At 36.5% G+C, this 25652-nt stretch overlaps 2 protein-coding genes across 5 annotated transcripts; both read right to left on the bottom strand.

Moving 5' to 3' along the window:
* Positions 1–12: 12 nt before the first annotated feature.
* On the bottom strand, positions 13–6506 carry LOC104119361 (chaperone protein ClpD, chloroplastic). Of its 4 annotated transcripts, none has more exons than XM_009630849.4 (12): positions 5510–6506; positions 4447–4604; positions 4141–4370; positions 3883–3991; positions 3679–3809; positions 3480–3581; positions 3117–3398; positions 2907–3013; positions 2532–2826; positions 991–1224; positions 643–879; positions 13–499 (listed from the first exon to the last, which is right to left on the bottom strand). In XM_009630849.4, exons 1-12 carry the CDS (start codon positions 6205–6207, stop codon positions 173–175), a joined length of 2910 nt encoding a protein of 969 aa, XP_009629144.1. In that variant the 5' UTR covers positions 6208–6506; the 3' UTR covers positions 13–172. The 4 variants fall into 4 exon arrangements, with proteins under 4 accessions (XP_009629144.1, XP_009629145.1, XP_009629143.1 ...); XM_009630850.4 differs by having other exon boundaries at positions 2907–3010; positions 5510–6505; XM_009630848.4 differs by having other exon boundaries at positions 2907–3010; positions 4141–4373; positions 5510–6505.
* A 9273-nt stretch (positions 6507–15779) lies between these two features.
* On the bottom strand, positions 15780–24121 carry LOC104119360 (uncharacterized). Its single transcript, XM_009630846.4, has 12 exons — positions 22748–24121; positions 22386–22520; positions 22102–22246; positions 21238–21537; positions 19953–20211; positions 19323–19489; positions 19119–19229; positions 18123–18174; positions 17923–18029; positions 17709–17837; positions 17432–17521; positions 15780–16640 (listed from the first exon to the last, which is right to left on the bottom strand). The coding sequence occupies exons 1-12, from the start codon at positions 23953–23955 to the stop codon at positions 16113–16115; spliced, it is 3231 nt and encodes a 1076-aa protein (XP_009629141.1). The 5' UTR covers positions 23956–24121; the 3' UTR covers positions 15780–16112.
* Positions 24122–25652: the final 1531 nt, after the last annotated feature.

Here is a 25652-nt window from a genome sequence, read left to right on the forward strand (position 1 = left end):
TAAATACAACGATCATAAAAGTTACACATTGTTGAAAGAATAATCTGCGGCATGTCTTTACATGTATGAATCAGCTATCTAAAACTATACAAAAATTTACTCTCATACAGGGAGCTGCATCGTGCTGTTATACCTTACAATACAAATGTATCAACCAATGAATACACTGGTTTCACCTGTTTGTGACAACTGGATTTCCGTTCGCATCAGACAAATGGATACTCTGGGTTGACTTGTTAGCGACAACAGGATTTCCAGACTCATCTAAATTAATTATAGCTACATCACCAGGCTTGAGATCCCCAGAAAGTAAAGATTCACTCAGGAGATCTTCAACCATTTGAGTAACAGCCCTCCTAAGAGGGCGTGCACCGTAGTTTCTGTCAAATCCTTGTTGGCATATAAGCTCCATTACTGCTTCTGACACCTCCAAGCTTATTTCCAATGAAACAAGCCTAGCCCTTACCTCCTGCAGCATCAGGTCTAGTATCTGGAGCATCTGAAACGGAAAAAACAAAGCAGTAACTCACAGTATCCGACTGCTTTCTAAAGAGATGTGAGAGAATAAAAGACCACCCCAGTCCATTGAGTTATCAGATCAATGCAACTTTTCAGATCAAACTAGAGGTATATTATACGAACCTGGGGCTTCTCTAGAGGACGGAATACTACTACTTCGTCTAGCCTATTCATCAACTCTGGGCGGAAATATGTCTTGAGCTCTTCCATCACTATTGCTTTCATACCAGCATAGGAGGCTGCTGATTCGTCATCAGCAAGCAAGAAGCCAATAGTATTCTGTCTACCCTTTACTATGGCTGTAGAACCCACATTAGAAGTCATCACTATCAGGGCATTCTTAAATGATACTCTTCTTCCCTGTTGAATCAAGTTTTCATAATTAGCAACGACAATCTTCCAAAACAAGTTTTACACCCCACCTTGTGGAACATTTTAGAACAATAAGCCAGATGTAAAAACGGATCTAACCTGAGAGTCTGTTAGGTGACCATCTTCAAACAACTGAAGGAGAATATTGAATATGTCAGGATGAGCCTTTTCAATCTCATCTAGCAGCACTACAGTGAAAGGCTTTCTTCTGATAGCTTCAGTAAGTGTTCCTCCTTCTCCATAGCCTACATAACCAGGAGGCGATCCAATTAACTTGCTCACAGTATGCCGCTCCATGTATTCACTCATATCCAATCTTAGCATGGCAGATTCCTGTGCAACACAAAAAGATACTTCGCTGAGTACATAGAAATTCACAAAACCAAGCGATCTTTAAAATGAAACAGAACCGAAGATAACAAATATAACTCTAGCAATTTGATGATGAACTTTTAAGAAAAGTAGAAGTATAATTCTTGATGATGAAATTCTTTTTAATGAAATCTTAGCCACAATTTTCATCTAAAAGGTTGAACAGAGAATGTCGTTCAGATGAATTTGATTTGATTCAATCTCTGCACTTAAGTCACAAACCGTCTAGGACCAAGAGATCCAAATTCAGTGTGATGACAAGATTAAAAGCAGTGCTAACTATACGACTAAGATCCAACTTTTAGACGAAGCATACGCATTATCAAAGCTCACTTAGTACTTTTCATTTATTTTGCCAAATTACGTGCCTCCCACCATAGGTGATCAGAGACTTTTTCTGTTCTTTCTTTTGAGGCGGGCTGAGTGGGGTGTAAGATGCAAGGATCTAGTAAATGTAGCGGACTTATCAGATGCATAGACAATGCTTGACTTCATTTCTCATTGAAATGGATGAAGGAATAATCTGATCCTGGCAACAGGAAAAGAGATTTGAAATAAGCCAGTAATAGAGCACTACCTAGTACCTAGTATGTCTGAACTTGAAGTACTTATTAGTGGCCACCAATAATCAGAAGTCGTTCTCCGACAAGATTAATTGGTGGTGTTTCCAACGCTTCATTTGACCATGCCGTAATAGCCATAGAAACCTAGAATGGACACACAGCACAGCCTCCGGTACCCTTTCCTTCTCTCTTTCCGGTTTTTATCATGTGTGTCCACAACCACCTAAAACACAGTCACCATATCTTACTATCATAGTATAATACTTTCTTTACCCGAATCACCACTACCAACAACATAGAAAATTCCCAAGAACATCAGAACCAAAAAAAGTCCTGAGAACACCAGTACTATTACCAGTGCCTAACCATTGTCACTGAAGTGGCTGGATTGCAACTTCTTGAACAAAACTAACTTCAGTGGCAAAACTCGGGGACTGTCTGGTGAAACAATTAAGGCATCTAGAATGAAAAGATGAAGCACATTTCTTATCTTACATAGTTCTTCTCAAATTTAGACAAACTAATAAGAGCAAGATTTTGTTTGTGCAAAATAATGCTGCCAGAAATCTTGGTCAACATGCTCTACATTTAATAACCAAAATTGTGGGGAAGCAATATTTCAATTTAAGAGTACCACAATTGCTTAATCTGGAGATGCGTCTTTGGATGAATAATGCAAAACAGCTCATTTTTATTAATACTTACAGAACCAAAATAAGACGCTGCCAAAGCTTTAGCTAGTTCAGATTTTCCAACTCCAGTAGGACCACAGAAGAGCATTGCCGAAATTGGTCTATTTGGGTCCTTAAGGCCAGTTCTGGATCTCTTAACAGCCCGACAAATGGCTGTAACAGCCTCATCCTGACCAACAACCCTTTTTCTAAGCTGCTCATCAAGACCAACCAGAAGCATTCTTTCATCAACAGTAAGCTGCTTAAGGGGAATGCCTGTCCAGAGTGAAGCAACTGCTGCTATTTCCTCAGGTCCAACTACCGGAGGTCTAGAGTAGAAATCAAAGAATTTAAGTTAATTTACTTATGATTTAAATTTATGACTTCAGACAATCTTTATTCTACGTACTCATCTTCATCAGATGTAGAAGACGATGCTGGCTGTAAATGAAGTTCACTGTCATCATTCAAACGAGATGCATCATCATTTTCTGTCAGCTTGCTTGCCAGGATCTGCTATAGAGGGGGCACAGGTTATTGTATTTAGACAACATAAGGTAGTTCAAAATTTTCAAGACTGCAAAATCTAGAGAGTTTGTATAACATTGAGTACTATTACCACTTCATGCATGGCTTGGACAGCTCTAATCTCCTGCCAATAATCACTAGGTGATTGTGAGAGTACAGATACCTGCTGTTCCTTTCTTCTTTTGTGAGCTTGCATACGAGATTTACTACCAGCCTCATCAATAAGATCAATAGCTTTGTCGGGAAGATACCTATCCGGTATATATCTTGCTGACAGTTGCACAGCAGCATTTATGGCATCCAAACTGTATCTACACTTATGATGTGACTCATATTTCTCACACAATCCCAACAGTATCTGGACAGCATCCGCCTATATAATTTAGGAAACAAGAATATCTGTTAGGACCTTAGATACCCACTTGTGCATACAAATGCATAGAGTATTATTCACCTGACTTGGTTCATTAATCAAGACGGGCTGGAACCTTCGGGCAAAGGCCTTGTCCTTCTCAATGTGCAATCTGAACTCATCCATGGTGGTAGATGCAATACACTGTTACAAGAACAAAATTTAAGCACAGAGTCCATAAAATCCAACATTATGAATGCAACTACATAGAGTAATGCATGGAACCAGAATAGGAAATTACCTGCAGTTCACCCCGCCCAAGTGCTGGCTTTAGCAAATTAGCAATGTCAAGACCAGAACCCTTATTTCCCCGTCCAACTGTGCCAGCACCAACAAGGGTGTGGACCTCATCTATGAATAGAATGATATTGCCTGCAAATTATGTCACCAAGCTAAGCCAATGATCTAAAAATTTGACCAAATTTTACTTCCATTCTATGCTCACCTGACTTTTTTACCTCCTTAATTAATGTAGTCACGCGCCCCTCTAGTTCACCCCTCTCCTTTGCACCTGAAATCAGTAGTCCAATGTCTAAAGACATTACCCGCTTTTTCTGTGTACGTAGCAAATAACCACTAGTTAAGTTGGTGCAGCAGTTAGTGGAACAAGAGTATAGGAGATGCATATTAAATTACAAAATGGTTCAAGGAATCCCCGGAAAAATAAAAAGAATACAAAATATGAATTCATTGAAAAGCCCACCATTAAAAATGCAGGGATATTTCCCTCAGCAATGTTTATCGCCAGCCCTTCGGCTATTGCTGTCTTCCCAACCCCAGCTTGACCAAGCAGAATAGGATTGTTTTTGGTTCGACGGCAGAGAATCTCGATAATTCTCTGAACTTCAGTCTCTCTGCCAATTACTGGGTCTATAAGGCCCTCACTTGCACGGGCAGTAAGATCCACACAAAATTGCTCCAGAGCATTTTTCTCTGCTGGAAATGAAATGCATTTGAGACAGCGTGCCGAACTAAACACTAACAAGAGAGTGAGAGGAACTGGCCATACCATTTGCTTTCTCAGCGGATCTGTCGATAGTTATTTTTCCAGGAAAAGATTTATCGCGCGACCTTTTGAATGAAATTGGCTCTCTACCATCTTTAGCAAGCTCTCCTTGAAGCCTGGAAACTGCCTCAGCTGCCAACCGATTTACATTTACTCCTAACCTGAAATTAGGTCAGTTGACCATGCCATTCTTATATAAATTACTTGTAATAGATGACAGAAAGATAATCATATTGCAAGAGAGCATTTGTTTTTTTATTTTTTTATTTATTGACAAGTATATCAGCATGCTTTGTTTAGAGCACAATATGCGTTCATGCATAGCGCACCATCAGAAAGACAGAAACAGAAATTGCTTATCTACAGGAGGTCAAAATATTAAGCTACGGTTGTCAGGCCTACAACTTGAAAAAGAATATGCACATACATGTACACACAAGAAGACAACCCAAATAAAAATAAAAAGAGGCAGATATCATTCATAAGTTAAGAACAGAATACTAAGGTAAGCAAACAAACAAATATCTCTTGGTATTTTGTATACGCTTGGGAGGCAAAACAACACTAAATGTAATATATGGCAAGCAAGGATAAACGAGTGAAGGATAACTTCTAGCAATAAGTTCATTGCTTCCTAGCAACAGTCGGAGACAACATCTCATTGCTCCTCAATTGTAGAAGCTGTTTTGGACTCAAAATAAGCAACATTAGCTTATCTATTCGTGATCCGAAGATTGTTTCAGCTTTACCAAAAGCCTATTACTTTTGCTCTTAATATACTCATCATCCACTACTAGAGGCAGATGTAGTGCTTTAGTTAAAGGTTCATCTAAACCCAATTAACTTTGGCTCAAACATGTATATATGTTAAAATATGCACCAAATAAATACAAATAATAGATTTCAAACCCAAAATGGACTGCCGAACACATATTCAAATCGTGTATCCGCCTCTAACTACTTGCTTGCTCTACCAAAAAAACCAGCAGTTCCTATACTGAAAACAAAACTACTTGCCAAAAAATGAAAAAAAATAATAGCTTTCTTGACTGACTATCTGTAATACCTCTTGAGCACACGAGTAGCGTTACCATCATCAACGGTGAACAAACCAAAAGCAATATGCTCAGGAGCAATAAAATTATGTCCCATGGTCCTTGAATACTCAACCGCCGCCTCAAATACGCGCTTTGTACTTGAAGAAAACGCTACATCAGTAGCCGACGTAGCAGAACCGGAGTCCTGAGAAGCCAGTTTCGCTTTATCATCCTCCACGTCATCATGCCATATGCTCCGAACAGCTTCGCGGGCTTTATCAATAGTTATCCGAGAACCAAGGAATCCACCAGGGCTACGATCCTCTGCGATCAGACCCAGCAAAAGATGCTGTGTATACACCATATCTTTGCCCAAAGCCTTTGCTTCTTTCTGTGAAAACATCACAGCTTTGATCGATCTCTCAGTAAATCTCTCGAACACTCCAGAGACAATATACAAAGAGCGCTTGATTTTACGAGGAATTGAATTACAGGGTCGATGAGAAAGGGAAATTCCAAAAAGGGACGAAGTAGAACTGCTAGTAGCGGTGGTGGCGGTAGTAGTAGTAGTAGTAGTAATATGAGAGGAGGAAGAAGGGCAATATGGGAAAAGCGAAAACACGGTTTGACATCTCTTGTGAGGGTAAGCAGAAACATAGCGACGAAGCTGAGAATTGAAGCTGATTGTTGAGTTCACAGAAAGTGGAGACGAGCACGTTAATTCCATTCAAAAATTCTTCAGCAAAAATATATACAATTAATTTCAACAAAAATAGGAGATGATGAAGAAGAAGAAGAAGAAGAAGAAGATGATGAAAGGAAAAGTCAAAAGGGGAGGGTGAAGTACTTTTAAGGATTTAGAAAGAGTACATTTATATAAAGTTCTGAGATTGAAAGATTCTTTCTGGAATTGGAGAAGACTACACGTTAAAGGCACGTTTTGGTAAAAATGGGGGGAGAAAATGTGTTAGATATGTTAAATTTCTGTTCAAAAGAGTCTGTACCCAGAAAAAATGTGACTTTTCCATGAAAATGCCGAAACCTGTCATTTTATGCCAAAAAGAAAAGGAGTACAAGTTGTGCTTTCCTGTTTAGAGATTATCCTTTTTGTCTTAATTATGCAACAAAAAAATAGATATTATTATAAAATAAAAACTGTAAAGTAAAGACAAGTAAAGAAACTGATATATTATTCAAACTTCAAAATTATGTACATAATCAACTAAAAAATTCTCTATTTATAGAAGAAAGGAAGCAATTGCGAATCTTTTCATGAAGCAACTGCAAGGCTTTTCTTTAGCTGCTTGTAAGTTGCCTGCATGAGCTGCTTGCAACCTGCCTGTTCAATAAGAAGCTGCTACAAATCATTTCATTGAGCTGTTTGCAACCTGCCTACATCAGTTGCTTGTAGATAAACTTCAACAGAGTATTAAATGGATAATCTTCTTCAGGAAGATTATCTATAGCGGAGTAATAAATGGACATCCACAATATAATTATTTTCATAACACTCCCCCTTGGATGTTCATTAAAAAGTATTGTGCCTCGTTAAAACCTTACTAGGAAAAACCATGTGGGAAAAAATCTTAGTAAGGAAAAAAGAGTACATCCCGTATTTTACTCCCCTGATGAAAACTTTGTTTCAAATATTTGAGTCTCTACATTCCAATCTTGTATACCATCTTCTCAAAAGTTGAAGTTGGCAAAGATTTAGTGAATAAATCTGTCGGATTGATACATGAACGGATTTGTTGCACATCAATGTCACCATTTTTCTGAAGATCGTGTGTGTAGAATAATTTTGGTGAAATGTGCTTCGTTATATCTCCTTTTATAAATCTTCCCTTCAATTAAGCTATGCATGCAACATTTGTTTTCGTATAAAATTGTGGATCTTTTATCACACTCCAAACCACATTTTTCTTGAATAAAATGAATCACTGATCTCAACCATACGCATTCCTTACTTGCTTCATGAATAACTATTATCTCAGCATGATTTGAAAAGGTAGCAACAATTGACTGCTTTGTGGAGCGCCATGATATGACAGTACCTCCACATGTAAACACGTACCCGGTTTGAGATCGAGTTTTATGTGGATCAGATAAATAACCTGCATCTGCATAACCAACAAGATCTGCACTACCTTTGTTAGCATAAAACAAACCTATATCAAGAGTTCCCTTTAAATATCGCAAAATATGCTTAATCTCATTCTAATGTCTCTGAGTAGGAGAAAAGTTATATCTTGCAAGTAAATTAACAGAAAATGCTATGTCAGGCCTTGTAGCATTAGCAAGATACATAAGTGCACTAATTGCACTAAGATAGGGTGTTTCAGGACCAGGAGAGTTTCGCATCCTCTTCTGGAGGTCGGAACATGTCCTTATTCACTTCAAGTGATCGAACAACCATTGGTGTACTCAATGGGTGCGCTTTGTCCATGTAAAAGCGTTTTAAGACCCTTTCTGTATAGGCAGATTGATGCATAAAGATCTCGTTTGCTAAATGTTCAATTTGCAGTCCAAGACAAAGTTTTGTCTTTCCAAGATTTTTTATCTCAAATTCTTTCTTAAGATATTCAGTTGCCTTTTGGAGCTCTTCTGGAGTTCCAACAAGATTTATGTCATCAACATAAACAGGAAGTATAACAAATTCTGATGTCATTTTCTTTATAAAAATATATGGACAAATAACATCATTTATGTAACCTTCATTTCCCGAGATTTTGAATATGCTTTATGCATTTTAAATCCTTCAGGGATTTTTATGTAAAACTCATTATCAAGTGACCCGTATAGATAAGATGTAACCACATCCATTATATGTATTTCAAGCCTTTCACGTAAGGCTAAACTGATGAGATATCGAAATGTTATGGCATCCATAATGGGTGAATATGTTTCTTCATAATCGACTCCAGGTCGTTGTGAGAATCCTTATGCGACAAGGCGAGCCTTGTATCTTTCAACTTCATTTCGGTCATTCTTTTTTCGCACAAAAATCCATTTATGACCAACTGGTTTTATACTAGCAGGTGTTTGGACTACTGGTCCAAAGACCTCTCTTTTAGAAAGTGCGTTCAATTCTAATTGAATTGCCCCTTGTCATTTTGGTCAATCAAATCTTTATTGACATTCTTCGACAGATCGGGGTTCACAATCCTCACTATATTGCATAATGTTAAGTGCAACATTATAAGCAAAAATATTATCCACCACTATTTCAGATCGATTTAAATTAATCCCATCACCAGTAGAACTTATTAAAAGTTCCTCGCTCACTTGAGTCTCGGGTTCAGTGAGTTCTTTAGGAATCTCAGAACTAATCAGATCATTTGTCTCTTCAGGAGATCCCTTTATAGTATCATTTTGATCATTTGTCGATTTTCTTTTTCGAGGATTTCGATCCTTAGAACCCAAAGGCTTACCATGCTTCAGGCGTGCTTTAGGTTCACTAGTTCTTATGCTAGTAGATGGTCCTGCTGGGACATCAATTCGTATAGGCACATTCTCTGCAGGGATATGTGACTTAGTTATCCTTTTCAAATCAGTAAATACGTCTGGCATTTGATTTGCTATATTTTGCAAATGGATGATCTTCTGGACCTCCTGATTACATATAGGGGTACGTGGATCAAAATGATATAATGATGAAACTTTTCACACAATTTCTCTTTTGATTTCCTTTTTCTCTCCCCCTATCATCAAACCGACAATCTGCAAATCGAGTAGTATATAAATCTCATGCCAATGGTTCAAGATAGCGAATAACAGAGGGTGATTCAAACCCTACATATATTCCTAACCTTCTCTGTGGGCCTATCTTACTGCGCTATAGTGGTGCTACTGGCACATATACAACACATTCAAAAATTCGCAGATGGACAATATTTGGTTCATGACCAAAAACTAATTGTGACAGAGAATATTTATTATAATGTATCAGTTTGAGATGGATAAGTGATGTTGCATGCAAGATAGCATGGCCCCAAAATAGTAGTGGGCAATTTTATTTTCATAAGTAGTGGTCTTGCTATCAATTGCAGGCATTTAATAAATGACTCTGCAAGACCATTTTGAGTATGAACATAAGCTACACGATGTTCAACTTTTATCCCAACTGATAGACAATAATCATCAAAAGCTTGAGATGAGAATTCTCCAGCATTATCAAGGCGAATAGCCTTTATAGGATAATATGAGAATTGCGCCCTTAATCGAATTATTTGGGCTAATAGCTTTGCAAACGCCAGGTTGCGAGATGATAGTAGGCACACATGAGACCATCTTGAAGATACATCTATTAGGACCATAAAATATCTAAACAACCCACTTGGTGGGTAAATATGTCCACATATATCCCCATGTATACGTTCTAAAAAGGCAGGGGATTCAATGCCAACCTTCATTGGTGATGGTCTAGTGATCATTTTGCCTTGATAACAAATATCACAAGAAAATTCATCATTTGTAAGAATCGTCAGGTTCTTTAATGGATGCTCACTCGAATTTTCAGTAATTCGCCTCATCATTATTGATCCAGGATGGCCCAAACGTCCACGCCAAAGCACAAAAGTATTTGAATCAATAAACTTCCGGTTTACGATAGAGTGTGCTTCAACTGTACTAATCTTTGAATAGTATAAGCCAGAAGATAAAGTTGGTAATTTTTCTACAATGCACTTCTGGCGAGAAACATTTTTTGTAATACAAAGATATTCCATATTCATTTTATCTATCATCTCAACATGATACCCATTTCGGTGGATATCCATAAAACTCAATAAGTTTCTTAAGAACTTGGAGGAGAATAATGCATTGTCTATAATAAGTTTTGTTCCCTTAGACATAAATACAATAGCTCTTCCGGAGCATTCAATCAAACTTATATTACCAGAAATTGTAGACATATTTGCTTTTTCCTTATGCAAATAAGAAAAGTATTTCTGATCTTTGAATATGGCATGAGTTGTTCCACTGTCAATTACACAAATATCTTCATGATTGGTCTTTGATCCAAACATAATTTGAGGATTATCCATATTCTTCAAAATGACATAAACAAAATAAATATGATAGAAAACCTTATTATCAAAGCATAACTTTTATTTATGTACAACTATTACATAACCATACTATATACTACAAACAATAAAAATTAAAATATTTACATCTCTACAGATTCAATACCGATCACATGCCTTGTTTCTCCTTCTGGGAGTGCAAAGTAATCAGCTACATCCAAATGCATGAAGTCTAAATTATCTTGAGAAATAAAATTTGCTTCAGCATTTTTCTCTGTCTTCTTCAGGGAGGCTTGATACAGCTCAACCAGGTGCTTTGGCGTACGACATGTACGTGACTAGTACCCTTTTCCTCCACATCTATAGCATGCATTTTCTGGCTTTACTGCTTGCACCGCTTCATGCTTTTGTTCCTTCCTTTTCCACTGCTGGTGGTGAGAAAGGTTCTTTGGTGCATTATTATTACCATGATTAGAGTTTCTTCCCCGACCACAGCTATGACCACGATTGGGGCCACGTCCTCTTCCACGCTTAGCTTGGTGGAAGTTCGTCTCATTCACTTCAGGGAATGGACAAGAACCAGTAGGTCGGCTTTCATGGTTTTACATTAATAGCCCATTATGTTTCTCGGCTACAAGAAGATGTGAGATAAGTTCAGAATACTTTTTGAATTCCATTTCTCGATATTGCTGTTGCAGGAGCATATTCGAGGCATGAAAAGTGGTAAAAGGTTTCTCCAACATATCATGATCAGTAATATTATCACCACATAGTTTCAATTGGGAAATAATTCCGAACATAGCAGAATTATACTCACTGATAGATTTAAAATCTTATAGCCTTAGATGAGTCCAATCATAACGTGCATGGGGAAGAACGACCATCTTCAGGTGGTCATATCTATCTTTCAAATTATCCCATAGTATGACTGGATCTTTAACTGTAAGATATTTCATTTTCAGGCCCTCATCAAGGTGATGGCGTAGGAATATCATTGCTTTGGCACAGTCTTGGTTTGATGCCTGATTTTTGTCATTGATGGTGTCTGCCAGACCCATCGCATCAAGATGAATTCCGGCATCAAACACCCAAGACATGTAGCTTTTGCCCGATATATCCAGGGCTACAAATTCAAGTTTAGAAAGGTTTGACATTATTTAGAAAAAGAAAGTTCGTACCTGTGATACTTTCAAAGTATTTGCTCGAGATGGCAGAGTTTCGTGCTGATAACGTATTATAAAATAAAAACTGTAAAGTAAAGACAAGTATAGAGAGAAACTGATATATTATTCAAACTTCAAACTTATGTACATAGTGAACTAAAAACTCCTCTATTTATAGAAGAAAGGAAGTAGTTGCGAGACTTTTCATGAAGCAGCTGCAAGGCTTTTCTTTAGCTGCTTGTAAGCTGTCTGCATGAGCTGCTTCCAACCTGCCTGTTTAATAAGAAGCTGCTGCAAATTATTTCATTGAGCTGCTTGCAACCTGCCTGCATCAGCTGCTTGTAGATAAACTTCAATAGAGTACTAAATGGATAATCTTCTTCAGGAAGATTATCTATAGCGGAGTAATAAATGAACATCCACAATATAATTATTTTCATAGCAGATATTGTTTTTCTAATAATTTACACTACACTATTCAAAATCTACAAAATTTAAAACTTCTTTCCTAAGTAAATTTTAGACTTTGATATAGTATTATTTTTGTCTATTAAGTTTACTTTTTAATTATATTTTGATAACTGTGGCAATTGGACAAACTTGCGCATATACAATCCAGCGCATTTGCTTTCTCCTGTCTAGTATGAATATATCTGATTGTCAAGACTTATAGCCTGTTTGGTCAAGTTTCTCCGAGATCAATTTTTTATTTTGTAAAATATTTTTTTTCTAAAATCGAAGTATTTGATCAAGATTTTAAAAGAAAAATATATATATATTTTTTGAGTAGAAGCCGAAGCAGAAAAAATTAGCTTATTCTTATAAAAAATTTTTTGAAAAATATATTTGAGAAAAAATACGCTTAAAAGTAATTTTTAAAGCTTAGTCAAATACCAATTGTTGCTCAGAAGTGATTTTCAAATTAATTAATCAAATACAAATTATTTCTTACCAAAAATATTTTAAAAAAAATTCACTTTTCAAAATAAGCTAATTTTAGGAGTACTAAAAGAATTGCACCATAGTTTTTCATAATTTTCATTTCTGTTTCATGGATCATTAGATCACACTTTTACCACTAGATGACACATTTTACTTTTCAACTACTATTGTTTTAATTTTTTTCCTACTACAATTATTATAAAGCATGTTTACAATATTCTAAATTTGATGCCTAATCAAATATGACGAAGTAATGGTTAAATGTAATTATTCGTCTGGGCCCACGGAAGGAGAGGAGGGGGGAGGGGGCAGTGATGGAAATAATAGAATGCAGAGGGAGCACGCAATTCCTTGGACGGAAGACAGGAGAAAAGAAGCTTACGGAAAGGATGGATTCATTACTACTTAGAGGTCCCTTTGCCTATGAAGTATGAATGAACGAATTCCCATTTTCCAGAGTGGCTTTGGCTTGTGGACAAGACACGTCATTCGCCACACGCCGCCTCTTTTGTAATATCTTGAAGATAGTAATGATCAATTTAATTTGGGTACACTTATTAAAAAAATATTAAATTTTAGATAAAAATAATTAGTATAACTAAATTATTCTTAATTAAATGTTGTAGCATATTTAATGTGATGAGTAAAAATTTTTTAGGAATACGTACATAAGATTAATTTTGAAAAAATAAATTAAATTTTTTCTTGATTATATAAATAAATACTTATTTTGGATCAAATAAAAAAATAAATTAATTACTTATTGTGGACCGGAGAAGTAGCGTTATATTCTTTAATTTTTAAGTGCTTCTTGCAAATTTAGTTTTCCAATATTACTTGTTTTTTTCACCTTTACATTCTCTTGCAACACCCAAGTGATTTGGCAAAACTCTTGTACTCTCGTTTTCTTTCTTTTTTCTCTTTCTCAGCACTAAGTCATAATTTTTTTAATTTTTTTTTGATAAGTAACATACAAATTAGACATTTTGCATTATAATAATTCAAGAAATAACAGAGAAGCAGCAAGTAAAAAAAGATTTTAGTGTCAAATCCTCTTTCTCAAACTTCATCTCTCTTTCCATCCTGTCATCCCATTATTGGTCTCCTCCGAGCCAAAGGGAAAACAGATTGCTTTCTTTTGATTCGACGAATTCAGACAAAAACGCCTGCAGGATGCTTACGGTGATGTTTTTCGTTCGTTCGAGAAGTATTGGCTTAATTATTAAAGTTACTGTCATGTAATCAGAAGCCGGGCGGTTCAAAACCGAACCGAACCGATGACTAGTATTATCAGGATAATGGATGGTGAACGGATTGATATTTTATAATTAACGGCTTAACGATTTGGGAGCAGATTACTCAATTTTCTTATCGGATAAACCGTTAACCCGTTAAAATTTTTTATATTTACACTTTTCTATGGATCTTAAAGTAGCAAGAACTCGTAAGACTCGATGTCCATTCCAATTTATAACTTTTCCACCATTATTTTCAATTCTATCCAACTCATCAGGTCTCTCAGGATGCGTACAATAAGTCCGTCAACAAAACCACCCATAAAAAAAAATCCATTTCAATATTATACCAAAAAATTTCTATTTGGTTTAGCCGATAAACCGTCCGATAATCGTTAATTCGATACCAATCCGCCTGTTATCTTATTGGATGGCTAGCGGATTACTATATTTATAATCCGATAACCGATAAGCCGAACCGTTAAGCATAATTATCCGCCCGATAAGCACCCCTAATCAGAAGATCGCCAGTTCGAACCATAAAAATAACATCTTGCAGAAATACAAGGTAAGACTGCATACAATATGCCTTTTTAGTCCGGTTCTTTCCCATACCCCACACATAAAGGAAACTTCTGCATAAGGTACTTTTTGTACCGCTCTAAAGTTTTTGTTGAGGTTTTAATTTTTAAGATGAAATAGTCTTAAAATGAGGGTGAATGGGAAATGGAGGAAAAATGAAATTTTGAGTAAAATTTTAAGTTTCCCCCTCTTGACAATGAGACATTGTCCCATATTGGAAGAGGAAGAGATTTTTGGTGGGTATATATATATAATTGCTCTTCTTGTAGCTCTTAAAGAGTTAAGAAGAAAGCAAGCCTCGCGCCGTCGTCGTCGTCGCTCGTTCGGATTCGGATTCGGATTCGGTCAAATGATTGATTGATTAATTTTTTGGACCAAATTTATTTGTTAATAGTAAATATTAACGTAAGATTATCCGCATTTGTAACGGATATTTTCCAATTCGTGTATTGACCATTTGGCAGCCGCCTAATGCTCTTCCCACCATGAATGTGCTTGCTTCACAAACATGAATGTGCTTGCTCCACAAACAAACTAATGCTTGCTCCACCATGGAGGGTGGACGTTTGGTCTTCTTCAACACTGGCTGCTATATATATATGTGCAGCAGATGTTGAAGAAAGACACACAACACACAATTCGCTCAACAAATTGGCTATACATTGCACTCCTTCCTCTCAGCATTTCCATACGATTTTCTGAGTTTATACTCCTTCGTTCTGCATTGTTTTTAACTTCAAACAAAGCAACTGTAAGTGTGATTTGCTACCGAACTTTGTGTTCGCTGAAACACTGGGGTTTGAAGTACCGCTACACCAGTGTGTTATTCGTTCTATCCTGGGAGGAAATAATCCATTACCTTGGGTACTAGGAGGGGATTAAATTCCTTAAGGAAACACTGTGAATTCAGTGGGCTCGAATTTATTATTGTTTCATTACGTTAATTTATATTTTGCATAATTATTATTTACAAATACAGCAATATTGACGGGAATAACAGTTTTTACTTTATATTTTAAGACCATAAACTTTTCCATCTATTAATTGCATTTACTGTCGACTTGCCGAAATTCCTTTACGTCTTAGACCATTCCCTCACTTGCCACAAGGATCTCCTTTTCCTATTCATATTTTTGGTCAATAAGGAAAGCAACCAAAATCGGAGTTTGTTTCTTATACTATATCACTGGTGCTGAAAGTCAACTGTAGCGAACCAGTTCAAGAAGCTAAAAACACTAGTCCTATAAAATATCTCCATGTTTTTAATGTTACTGAAAATTGACGAGTTCTGGAGGATCAAACCTAACGAAGCAATGTGCCATATTTTATTTGACAACCCAAAGTCAATGGTAGAACATTCAAAAGAAAGAAGCTGATGTCTCATCTTCCACGAGATTCTTATTTCTTGTTCATAAATGACTTGTACATTGTCCTTATCTTTACCTTTACAATTACAATCACAATCATACATACATTCTCACCAAATCACCGAAACTATATTTCTATAAAACTAAAGAATGTTCCCTTTCGACTATAATCATAATACAATTTAAATCCACACCAGTGCCGGGGCCCTAAATTAATGAGGCATCAACTCAGAATCATTTGCACCAAATTCAGAAAGGCCGTCCCAGTATATCTACTCCTACATTACTCTACTTGAATGTGTTTTCCTATTAGATTCTAACAGTTCTCCGAGGAATCAACTTGATTCCATAGTTTCTCAGCATAAGCCTTCTCATCTTCTCTCTCCTTAACAACATAGTAGTCAATAGCCTCAATTACTTCCTCCACAGGTATTTCTTCCTGTATCCACTCGTCCGCCTCTTTTGCTGTTTCATTTACCTCTCTCCCCCACTCAGTTTGCTCAAATAAGGCCTCCCTCATCTCCTGACCGGTTGCAGGTTTGTCTGCTGGTCTGTATTTTGGTGCAGGCACAACGAAGGGTAAAACAATATCATCTAAGTTTGTCTGCTGGTTTATTTTGCAATGAGCATCTGGAGGGGGAGAAATGAATAAGATACCTAGTTCATAGTTGCAGACATGAAGTCTCGAACCTAAACTAGAATAATTTGTATTTCCATTAATTTTCTTGTCATGTAAACCAGAAACCGGACACCCCCATGCAGCTTCACTGAAGTTGTGTGATCCACAATAAACCCATCCGAAGGGGGACGCATCTTTCTTCAACTGAAATCTTCTTCGAGCAACCTGCTCACCTCATACAATATTTTTTTTTTTTTGTCATTAGGACTTCTAAGTGAAATACTGAACATGAATAAGAACTCATTATCTAAGTAGTGACTAACGCTGTTCAACCAGAGAAATGAAGGGAGAGAGAGAGAGAGAGAGCAATCAAATGTATGACTCTCTGACAGATAATGATGATTAATGTAAAAGAAAAGCACTCAAAATTATTTTGCTCAAATCTAAAGTAATTAGTGTCCACTGCTGTATAAACCAAAAAACATGGAAAACTAACAAGTCTTCTGATGAAGGACATGTCCATTTGTACCGGAAAAAAACAATGCGGGTTAACAGAGTAGACAAGATAAGATCAGCATAAACATCACGTAGAAAATCGGTGATGGCACATGAACCTCCATAAGGCAATAAAATCATTAAAGGAGAGTTATGAATGCAATTAGCGTCGGGGTTTTCCAAGAAAGTCGCACGAGAGACAAGCAAATAAAAATGACCTCCAAAAGCAATTTAAAAGTTGGGCATGAAACAAATTAACTCAGTTCTATATCTCAAAGGAATTTATCTGCAAAGCAACAGCATCATATAGTGAAGCAGCAAATTGGATCATTTGTATAGAACTGGCCCAAAACCTGAACAAGTCTCGAACAGAAGCAAACACTATCTGTACTCAACTCATCACATAGCATGTTAAAGCAGACACCGAGTTTTGATAAGAACCCTTATCATAGGACTTAACAAAATTAAATGTCAGACCGTGTAGTAGAACACTTATGCAACTATGTTCTGACAGCTTTTACCTTGACATGCATGGGATAACCAATTCTGTAGCCAGGAAAAGGAACCGCATCATGTAGAATGCCCATAGTTTTCAACCGATACCAAGTTTTCTGAGAAACAAAATATTGGGTAAAACTTTTTAGTTAAATTGCAGTAAATGATTGCTCAATAACTTGATAAGAAAGAGGGAATCCATTCTTCCAGTCGTCAAACACAGTCAGTTTTAAAATAAAAAAAAATAAAGAACTCAAGGACAAATATTTTTCAAGAATTAAGGGAGAGATCAAATTAATCTACCTGTGAAAAGCACAATATACGCCTGGATGCCAAAATTCCACTGCTCGCATTTTTCACTCTTTCAATGGTAGGAAAAATAATTCTAATGGAAGGGTTCCTCAGCTCTTGGCTCACACTCCAGCAGCCCCACTGCCAGAAAAAGTAAGGGCAAAACTTGAACCTAGCAATAATATATTACTCAGCTAAATCATAAAATTTAGTGGTGGCTACTCACATCTGGATCAGATTCCTCTGATTCAGAGAGCCTCAATGACCGCTTCCCACCTGCTGCTGAAAATGCAGCTAAAAATTTTGCATTGATGGACCCAATTGAGGATGCACCTTAACAGAACGGCAACAATAATCATATATGATAATTCTCAATATATTTTGAAGGGCAGTATGATAATCATCAAGTAGTCATAGAACACTCACTAAATACAAAATCAGTTTCTAAATGTTCCGGCCATTTGAACTGGCCCAAAACCTGAACAAGGTGCAATGGAAGGAAAAAAGTCAGGATTCCAGTTACTGTTATAAATAAAAATGTTATTTATCAGAAAAATGAAGTCTGTCGAACTTTACGCTCTGGCTGGTTGTTCCAACTCACACATAACATACATTTTGAATCACTACTATGACTCTTTTGCATGCTTCTTGGTAGTGCTCCAGTAACCAAGAAACTACTGCTCTTTTTTCCTTAATAACGGTGGTGTCCGGATCACTTGCGCGCACCTCGACTCCACTGGGTACCTGCTACCTCCCACCAACATAGGTACCACGTAACTCTATCAACCAAGGCGAGAAATCACCTTAGCATCAATCTCACTCAGGAACCACAAGATAGTTCGAAAGAAAATTGAAAAAATTGTGAAAGTGATGGACAATGCATTAAGAATAAAATTGGCTTTCTCGAAAAATTGGTGAAAGTGATGGATAATGCATTAAGAATAAAATTGGCTATTTCGTGTCTAAGCCCCATAAGCTCTTAGACTCTGCTATCCAAGGTAAACCATCACTTGAATCACTCCATGGTCCAAACAGAACAAGATGGTGTACACAGAAAATATTCTGTTTAGTGAAGTTAATCATAGTTGTTTTATACTTTTAACTTTGATTGAGGTCTACACAATTGCTACACTCAAATACAACTGAGAATAAGGGCCTGTATTACTGTGGATATCTCAAGTCTTCTATCTGCTTTTAGGCTGACAACATGAGAGGGGTACAAAGCATGGCTCTTAAAGGTAAGAATTTGCCACAACTGAAACGCAATGCCCATAAGCCCACAGCTGAGAATTCTATGGTCTGACACCAAAAACTGGTGACTAGTAGTCCACAGGCCCAAGACATAGTCATTATTCTTAATTGCACCAATGTGAAAATCAGTTTAGGTTTGAAAAATATGTCCAACTGTTTCAGAAAAATTACCTCTTGAAGCCGCCAGATTCCCCAACACCTCTGAAGCGATGCAATGAGTGTGCAAATTGCAGAAATATGTTCACCTCTAATAATTTCTGAAATGGCTGAAAAGGATGGACCCTGCAAGGTTATGATCTCAATATGACTACTAGACACAAGACAAATATGTTCAACAGCATTGTCACAGATGAACCCTACTAGTGGTAGGCATACCTGTGATACATGCAGTACTAACTGTACCTTGCTGCAGCTTCCCTCTAAAGCAGCACTAAGAACTTCACTTGGGAAAATATAAGCAGAAAACATGAAAAGACCACTGTCCGAGAGTGGAGCAACCCACTTCGCAAAATTCTTTGGAAGAAACCCAAGTTGAACACATTCTAGCACACAATAAAGCAAAAGAATTGGTTCAAAATGAATAAAAAGAAGAATAATTTTGGCAACAGAAGATAGCAAATGAATATTCATGCATACTTATTTTAGTATATGAGTTAATAGTCTGCCACTCTTACAAAGTGGACAAAAAGTAAGATGCTAACGAGAACAAGACTGAGCTCCTTTTCATTGGGATGAAGTAAAATACAAAATTCAGCTCTTATTCCTGTTATCATAATGTTGAGTGATTACGAGTTCATCTTCCAAGCTGCTATGACCATTAGTATGTCACAGCCACCACCACTGGCATTTATAGACCTCTAATTAAGGAGTCCGAAAATGCATCAAATCAAACTGACCCTAGTAATGAGACTTATCATTACATTTCAATACAGATATTATAGATTATAGTTTAAATAGCCAATCTTCCTATTCAAATATGTATATTTGAAGGGGAAAGTAATTTACCCCCTAAAGAGAGATTGTCAGGATTAGGTACGAGAATGCTAACAGCATTTGCATCGGCTTGTATATTTGGGTCTCTCTTTAGAATAACCTCTGATATTCCATATACATTTTCACCGCATTTCCGAAGGTAAGTTGCAAGTTTCTTCAGCCGTGCTCCATTAAGATCCACTGAAGTACGGAAGAGATGACTTAGACCAGCCACTGATGCTTCAACAGAACCGACTGACTTAAAGTGACATAACTCTGGCACACAATCACCCTACAGCAGTAGTAGTAGTGCACTTCAAACTTCAACATTACCAACCACACCCCAAGAAAATGCCTCCAGGCTGTCCCTTATTAATAGAAGTGAAAAAAGAGAGAAAACAATGAAAGAATACACAACTATTTGACCATATATAAGAGGGTATTCACAAAGCTGCACAGCTCATCAGATATGAAAACCCACAAGAACAGACCTTAAGCCTCCTATTATTAGAATTTTAAGGGTGGATTCACTCATACAACTGGAAGATACATCTTCTTAACATAAAATCAGAATGTAATGGGTGGGATTATTTAGATAATCTTCAAATAAATACCTTTTTCACCCTCAATCAACAGGTAGCTGTTCCAAATTTAAGATAATAGAACAAGTAAAGTCTTAACACAATTGTCGGGAATATATAGCTTAGAAACTCAGAGAACTCTACAAATATCTGTTCATTCCCCAAGGCAGATGAGAAAACTACTCCTCTTTCTACAGTTTTTTTGTAACAACTCTTTATTTGAGATACTTTATATTTCTCAAATCTCGGCCTTAAGATGTACTTTCAACTTGTTCTTTCACCAGAATTCCTACAAAAGCTAGAACCGAATAGTCACAGAACCATGTCTTGGTGAATGTGGCAGCACAAACCTTTACATCGTTTTGGGGGAAAAAAGTAAAGATATTTTGTTGCCATTCAAGCAAAAGCATCAGTAATTAAATTTCTTAATTTCATTTCCATATTGATGTGCATAGATATGTAAGTGCATCTTTTTCCCTTGCACTTCCACTTGCAATATTTTCTCTTACTGGTACTGTTTGATAACACCACAAAGTGTAGTCTAAATTAGGTGCAAGCTGACAGATCACTGTACTTAGGCTTTTATCTTTTCTTTTATACAACAAACAAACAGGTAATTCCTTTAGAATCCAATGCAACACTAGGAAAATATCCTCAGTTTGACTGAAAATAACCGTTCGAATATGCAACTGTATCAGGCATGACACCATGAATTCACAAGGACAGAGGTTACTGACCCCTAAGAAATGTTTTGGTTTTGATATAAAAGGAATGCGACTTGAGTGGATTCCAGGTACAGAAGCGACCAGATAGCCATCACTTTCTTTAAAATCATAGTTTGTCAGCTCCAGGATCCAATGGGCCTGACTAGGTACATCAGCTAACAAGGAGGCCATAAATCCAGCTAGCTGAGCAGCAAAATCAGATACCAAATGTCCATTTTCCTCTCCAGATATTGCTGTGAAAAGTGAGAAGTAGTCTGGTACATCCAGGCGAGGAAAATCCTGCCACCATATTGTATTCGTCACTCTGCACCACTGCAGCATTTGAGGAGCAGACAACATCAATACATCTGGACAGAAACAGTTCTTAGTACTAACAGATAGATGATTAACAAATTCATATAAAATATTGGGTCCTTCTAACCTACTACTATAAACCTCATAAGGGATGGAACATGAGAAAGCCTGATTACTCCTCTTCAAAGTTGAGGACCATGTCTAATCTACTTTTTTCTTGTTCACAAGAATATATCATGGACTCTTAACTTCTACTTGCAGCAGAACACGACGTTGCAGGTGTCAAAAAAATTCTATATGCTCTACCAGGCAAAAATTGAGCATCCAACCTTACTACGAGCACCACAATCTTGTCCTCTTTTCCCTTTCTCAAACTTTTAACAGGTTATCAAGATTAATAAGTATACTGAGGAAATGGGAAACACAAAGAGAAAAAAAAAAAAAATTGTTCAGTGCATGATTCCAAAAAGGAAATGTGTTACTTTCAAGTTCACAAATTAATGAATATAATTTAAAAAAAGATCAGAGAGAGAAAATGAGCTTCATACAAGACTAGAGAGAGAAAGGTGATTAAGCAAGCACCTGTCCTGCCACCAAATTAGCAGATGTGACCACTACACGGAGACTATCTCTCCTTTGCAACACAAGCAACTTTGGGTGATGGCAACCAATGCCTGATTTCCTCAGGTCTTGACCAAATGCTATCACCTCAGGAAATGGAGGGTAACTGTTACCATGAATTCACTTGATCAAAAAGTTGTTCATTGTTCCATTCCAAAGCAAGTTGAGAAAATCAACCATTTCTAGTGCATGCTCGTGACCATTTGGCAAAACAGAGTGAAAAGGGGGGAAATATGTCAACTTACACAACAACTAGGTTTGGAAAATCTGGGTAAGGCTTGGAGGCTCTTTTATCAGGGCTGGAACTCCAACACCGTTCAGCATTGTGGCAAGCGATGGTAACAGGTAGATCAGCTGGAATCTCACAGTAGGACAGAAACCTATAAGAAAAACTCCATTCAGAATAAAATAAAAACATAAAAGCTACATATAGTCTGGACATAGACATTTTGAACTTTGTAATTGACTATGTTGACTGTATTAGTGAATCTTCAGTTTTTTCATAAGGTCATTTTAGAATTACCTTACAAGTTTCAAGAATGTCCAGCTTTTAGGAAAGTAACAAAACAGAAGCTAATCAAAATGCAACAAAACAAGTCTGACCTACCATGGTATGTCAGCAGTAAATGTTGCAATAAATAGCTGTTCAATATTCTCAATTGGATAAAGAAGCTCTGGCAATGATACAACATTAGGATCTTCTGAAAAAATTGGCCCTTCACATGCCAGTCGATTCAAAACGAACTTCTTTCCTGGAGGTGGAACAATGCCAATTCTATTCTTTTCTTTCATTACATCATCAATTTGACCAACAACCTCCTTCCTCATACATCCCAGAGATAAAACTTCTTCTCTGCCATTAGCATCGGACCCATTCTCATGAGATGCCCCATCGTTATTGACTTGTTCTGCACCCTTCCCATCGAGATGGCATGTTTCCACCTCAAAAGCAAGTGCAGCATCATTGTGGAAATCACATTCCCGATTCTGGCCAGGTGCATCCTCAACAATCGATACCTCTTTCCTACAAGCTTTTTCACCAGAATGTACTCCAAGAACACTAGCCACTGGAAACTTAAAATCCTTATTGACTCCAATTTTACCATGACATCTAACTCCCTTTCCATAATCAAGAATAACACGTTTTTGGATACACGACACAGGATGATTGCTACTTAATACCTCCCTACACATATGTAACAACACATTTGCTTTAGCAATACGCTTATAACTTGCATATCCAATTGGAACACAATCTGTGGATGTAACATCATTATCTCCAACTATATTTCTATCGACAACCTCCTGAACAAAGACAGCCTTTTGCAAACAAAATCCTAACCGTAACCCCATACAACAGGTCCTTTGACTTCCACAGCCAAGCGAAACTTCGTCACCAACATAGATATCCACAACCTCGCCTTTTGCAACTCTAACCCCATTAACAAAAACCCCATTCAGCGAAACCCTAGATTTACTTGAACTAAAAAATAACCCGTCAGACAAGTACAATTTATTGTTCAAGGGGTCAAAAAGAATCTGGCAATGAATATTACTGACTCGGCAGTCTTCAAGTATGAAATCACAGCGGCTGCAGTTACGGCCAATAGAGTAAGGTTTAAAGGGTTGGAGATGTATAGTATCACAGGAAGAACCAGTAGTTTTTTGGATTAAAGGAATTCCAAGAGGTTTAATTTGTACATATGCTGTATTTAACGCATTTGATCTAGGTTTCTTGCATGGAAGAAGAGAAAAATCGAGTCTATGGCGTTTGGAATTTGTTATGTGACTACAAGAATCTGAATACAATTTCATGAATGAATATACGATAAATAGTTATAATTCTAAGAAAAAACATGTGTAAGGGAGGCGAAAAGAATTAAGAGTACACAGAATTAGAAAGAAAGAATTGCAAAAGAATCGAAAGAATGGTGAAACCTGAGGAGTACAGAAGAAGCCAGGAAACTGTTCTTCCTTGAAATGCTCTAATTGAAAATTTTCCCTCCAATTTGATATATATATAGATGTATTTTGGGCTTTCCTCTAATTACTGGGCCTTCAAATGTTTTTAACTTGGGCTTTGTGAACGCTAATACCGCGTACATTTCCTCCCTCTTTTTAGCTATTCCAGTTAGTCCTTAAAATCGGGAGCGGCCCATTTTTACCGCCACTTGATTGGGCTGACATAAAGTTAGCAGACGGAATAACCTAAATAGGCAAATAGCCCAAATAGTCATTTATCTAACTATTTAAACTAAAAATAGTCGGTGAAAGTATAATATATACATAATTTATGTATTATATATGTATAATTATATATAATGAATATATAATCCATATATATGTCTAGAAAAGGTAAATAATGAATATAACGGGCTATTTGTGTAAAGATCTCATTACCTAATCTAACATAAAAATTGACTCAAATAGTCACTGGATCAATTACATAAAGTAGCTAGCGGATATAATATATGTATAATCAGGAGAAAATGGGCCTACATGGCTATTTACAATGTTGAAATTAAGAAAGTATACTTTTTAAATCTCTTATGTGTAAAAGATATATTTCTTATGTGTAAAAGCAAATCTTCATGTGTAAAAAATATATATATATGGTCATAAAACTAAAAATAAATTTGTAAAGACATACACAACCATTTGACCCGTTAAATCAGTATATAATATATGTATAACAACAAGGAAAAGTAAATTAAAAATTCGGCCAATTATTTATGTAGAGATCCCAAGAATCCACAAAGTGACAACACCATAACACGTCGATCAATTATACATAAAAGTAAATATTTTAGAACAGTAATAGCTCGAGTAGACTCTTAGGCAGGCAACTATTTCATGCCCTGTATTATTGATATATAATCATATTTAAATAAACAAGCTGAGTTTATGAAACATGTTTTTAATTAGATAAACGTGAGAAAATATGGCACGTAATACCCCTTCTTTCTCTGTTTTTCTTCTCCTTTTTTCCCCTCCAACGGTCTACTACTTGTCAAAAGTATCAACCAGGTGGGACATGTAGTAAGGAGAAATTCCAGTAGTCTGAACACTTATCTTTCTTATCTTTTGCTTTGGAAAAGCTCTTATAGTTTTTGCTTCAATTTCATTTGCATTACTAAAAAGTGTTCCTTTTGGATAAAACATGTGTTTAGTTTGTCGCTACGTAATGTAGCAGAAATTACCGAACTATGTCTGTACTAGTTTGTTCAAAAAAGAAAATGTTTTCCACCAGCTTTTGTGTTTCAAATTGACTATCTATCGTCCAACAAAAACACTTAAAATTTGTACCTTCGGATCGATATTGTGAGTCACCTAGCAGTACATCATAGTCAGGGCTAATGTAGAGTATTCTTTACGTGTTAAAAATTAATTAATAAGTACAAATAATAAATTTTAAACCATTAATCAAATGAGTTGTAATAGAATATTAATTTCGAACTCATAAAGGCAAAATCATGGATAGGCATATGATAGTTATACATTGGAAATTCTTT

The sequence above is a fragment of the Nicotiana tomentosiformis genome, chromosome 3 (assembly GCF_000390325.3).
Source record: "Nicotiana tomentosiformis chromosome 3, ASM39032v3, whole genome shotgun sequence".
Lineage (NCBI taxonomy): Eukaryota > Viridiplantae > Streptophyta > Magnoliopsida > Solanales > Solanaceae > Nicotiana > Nicotiana tomentosiformis.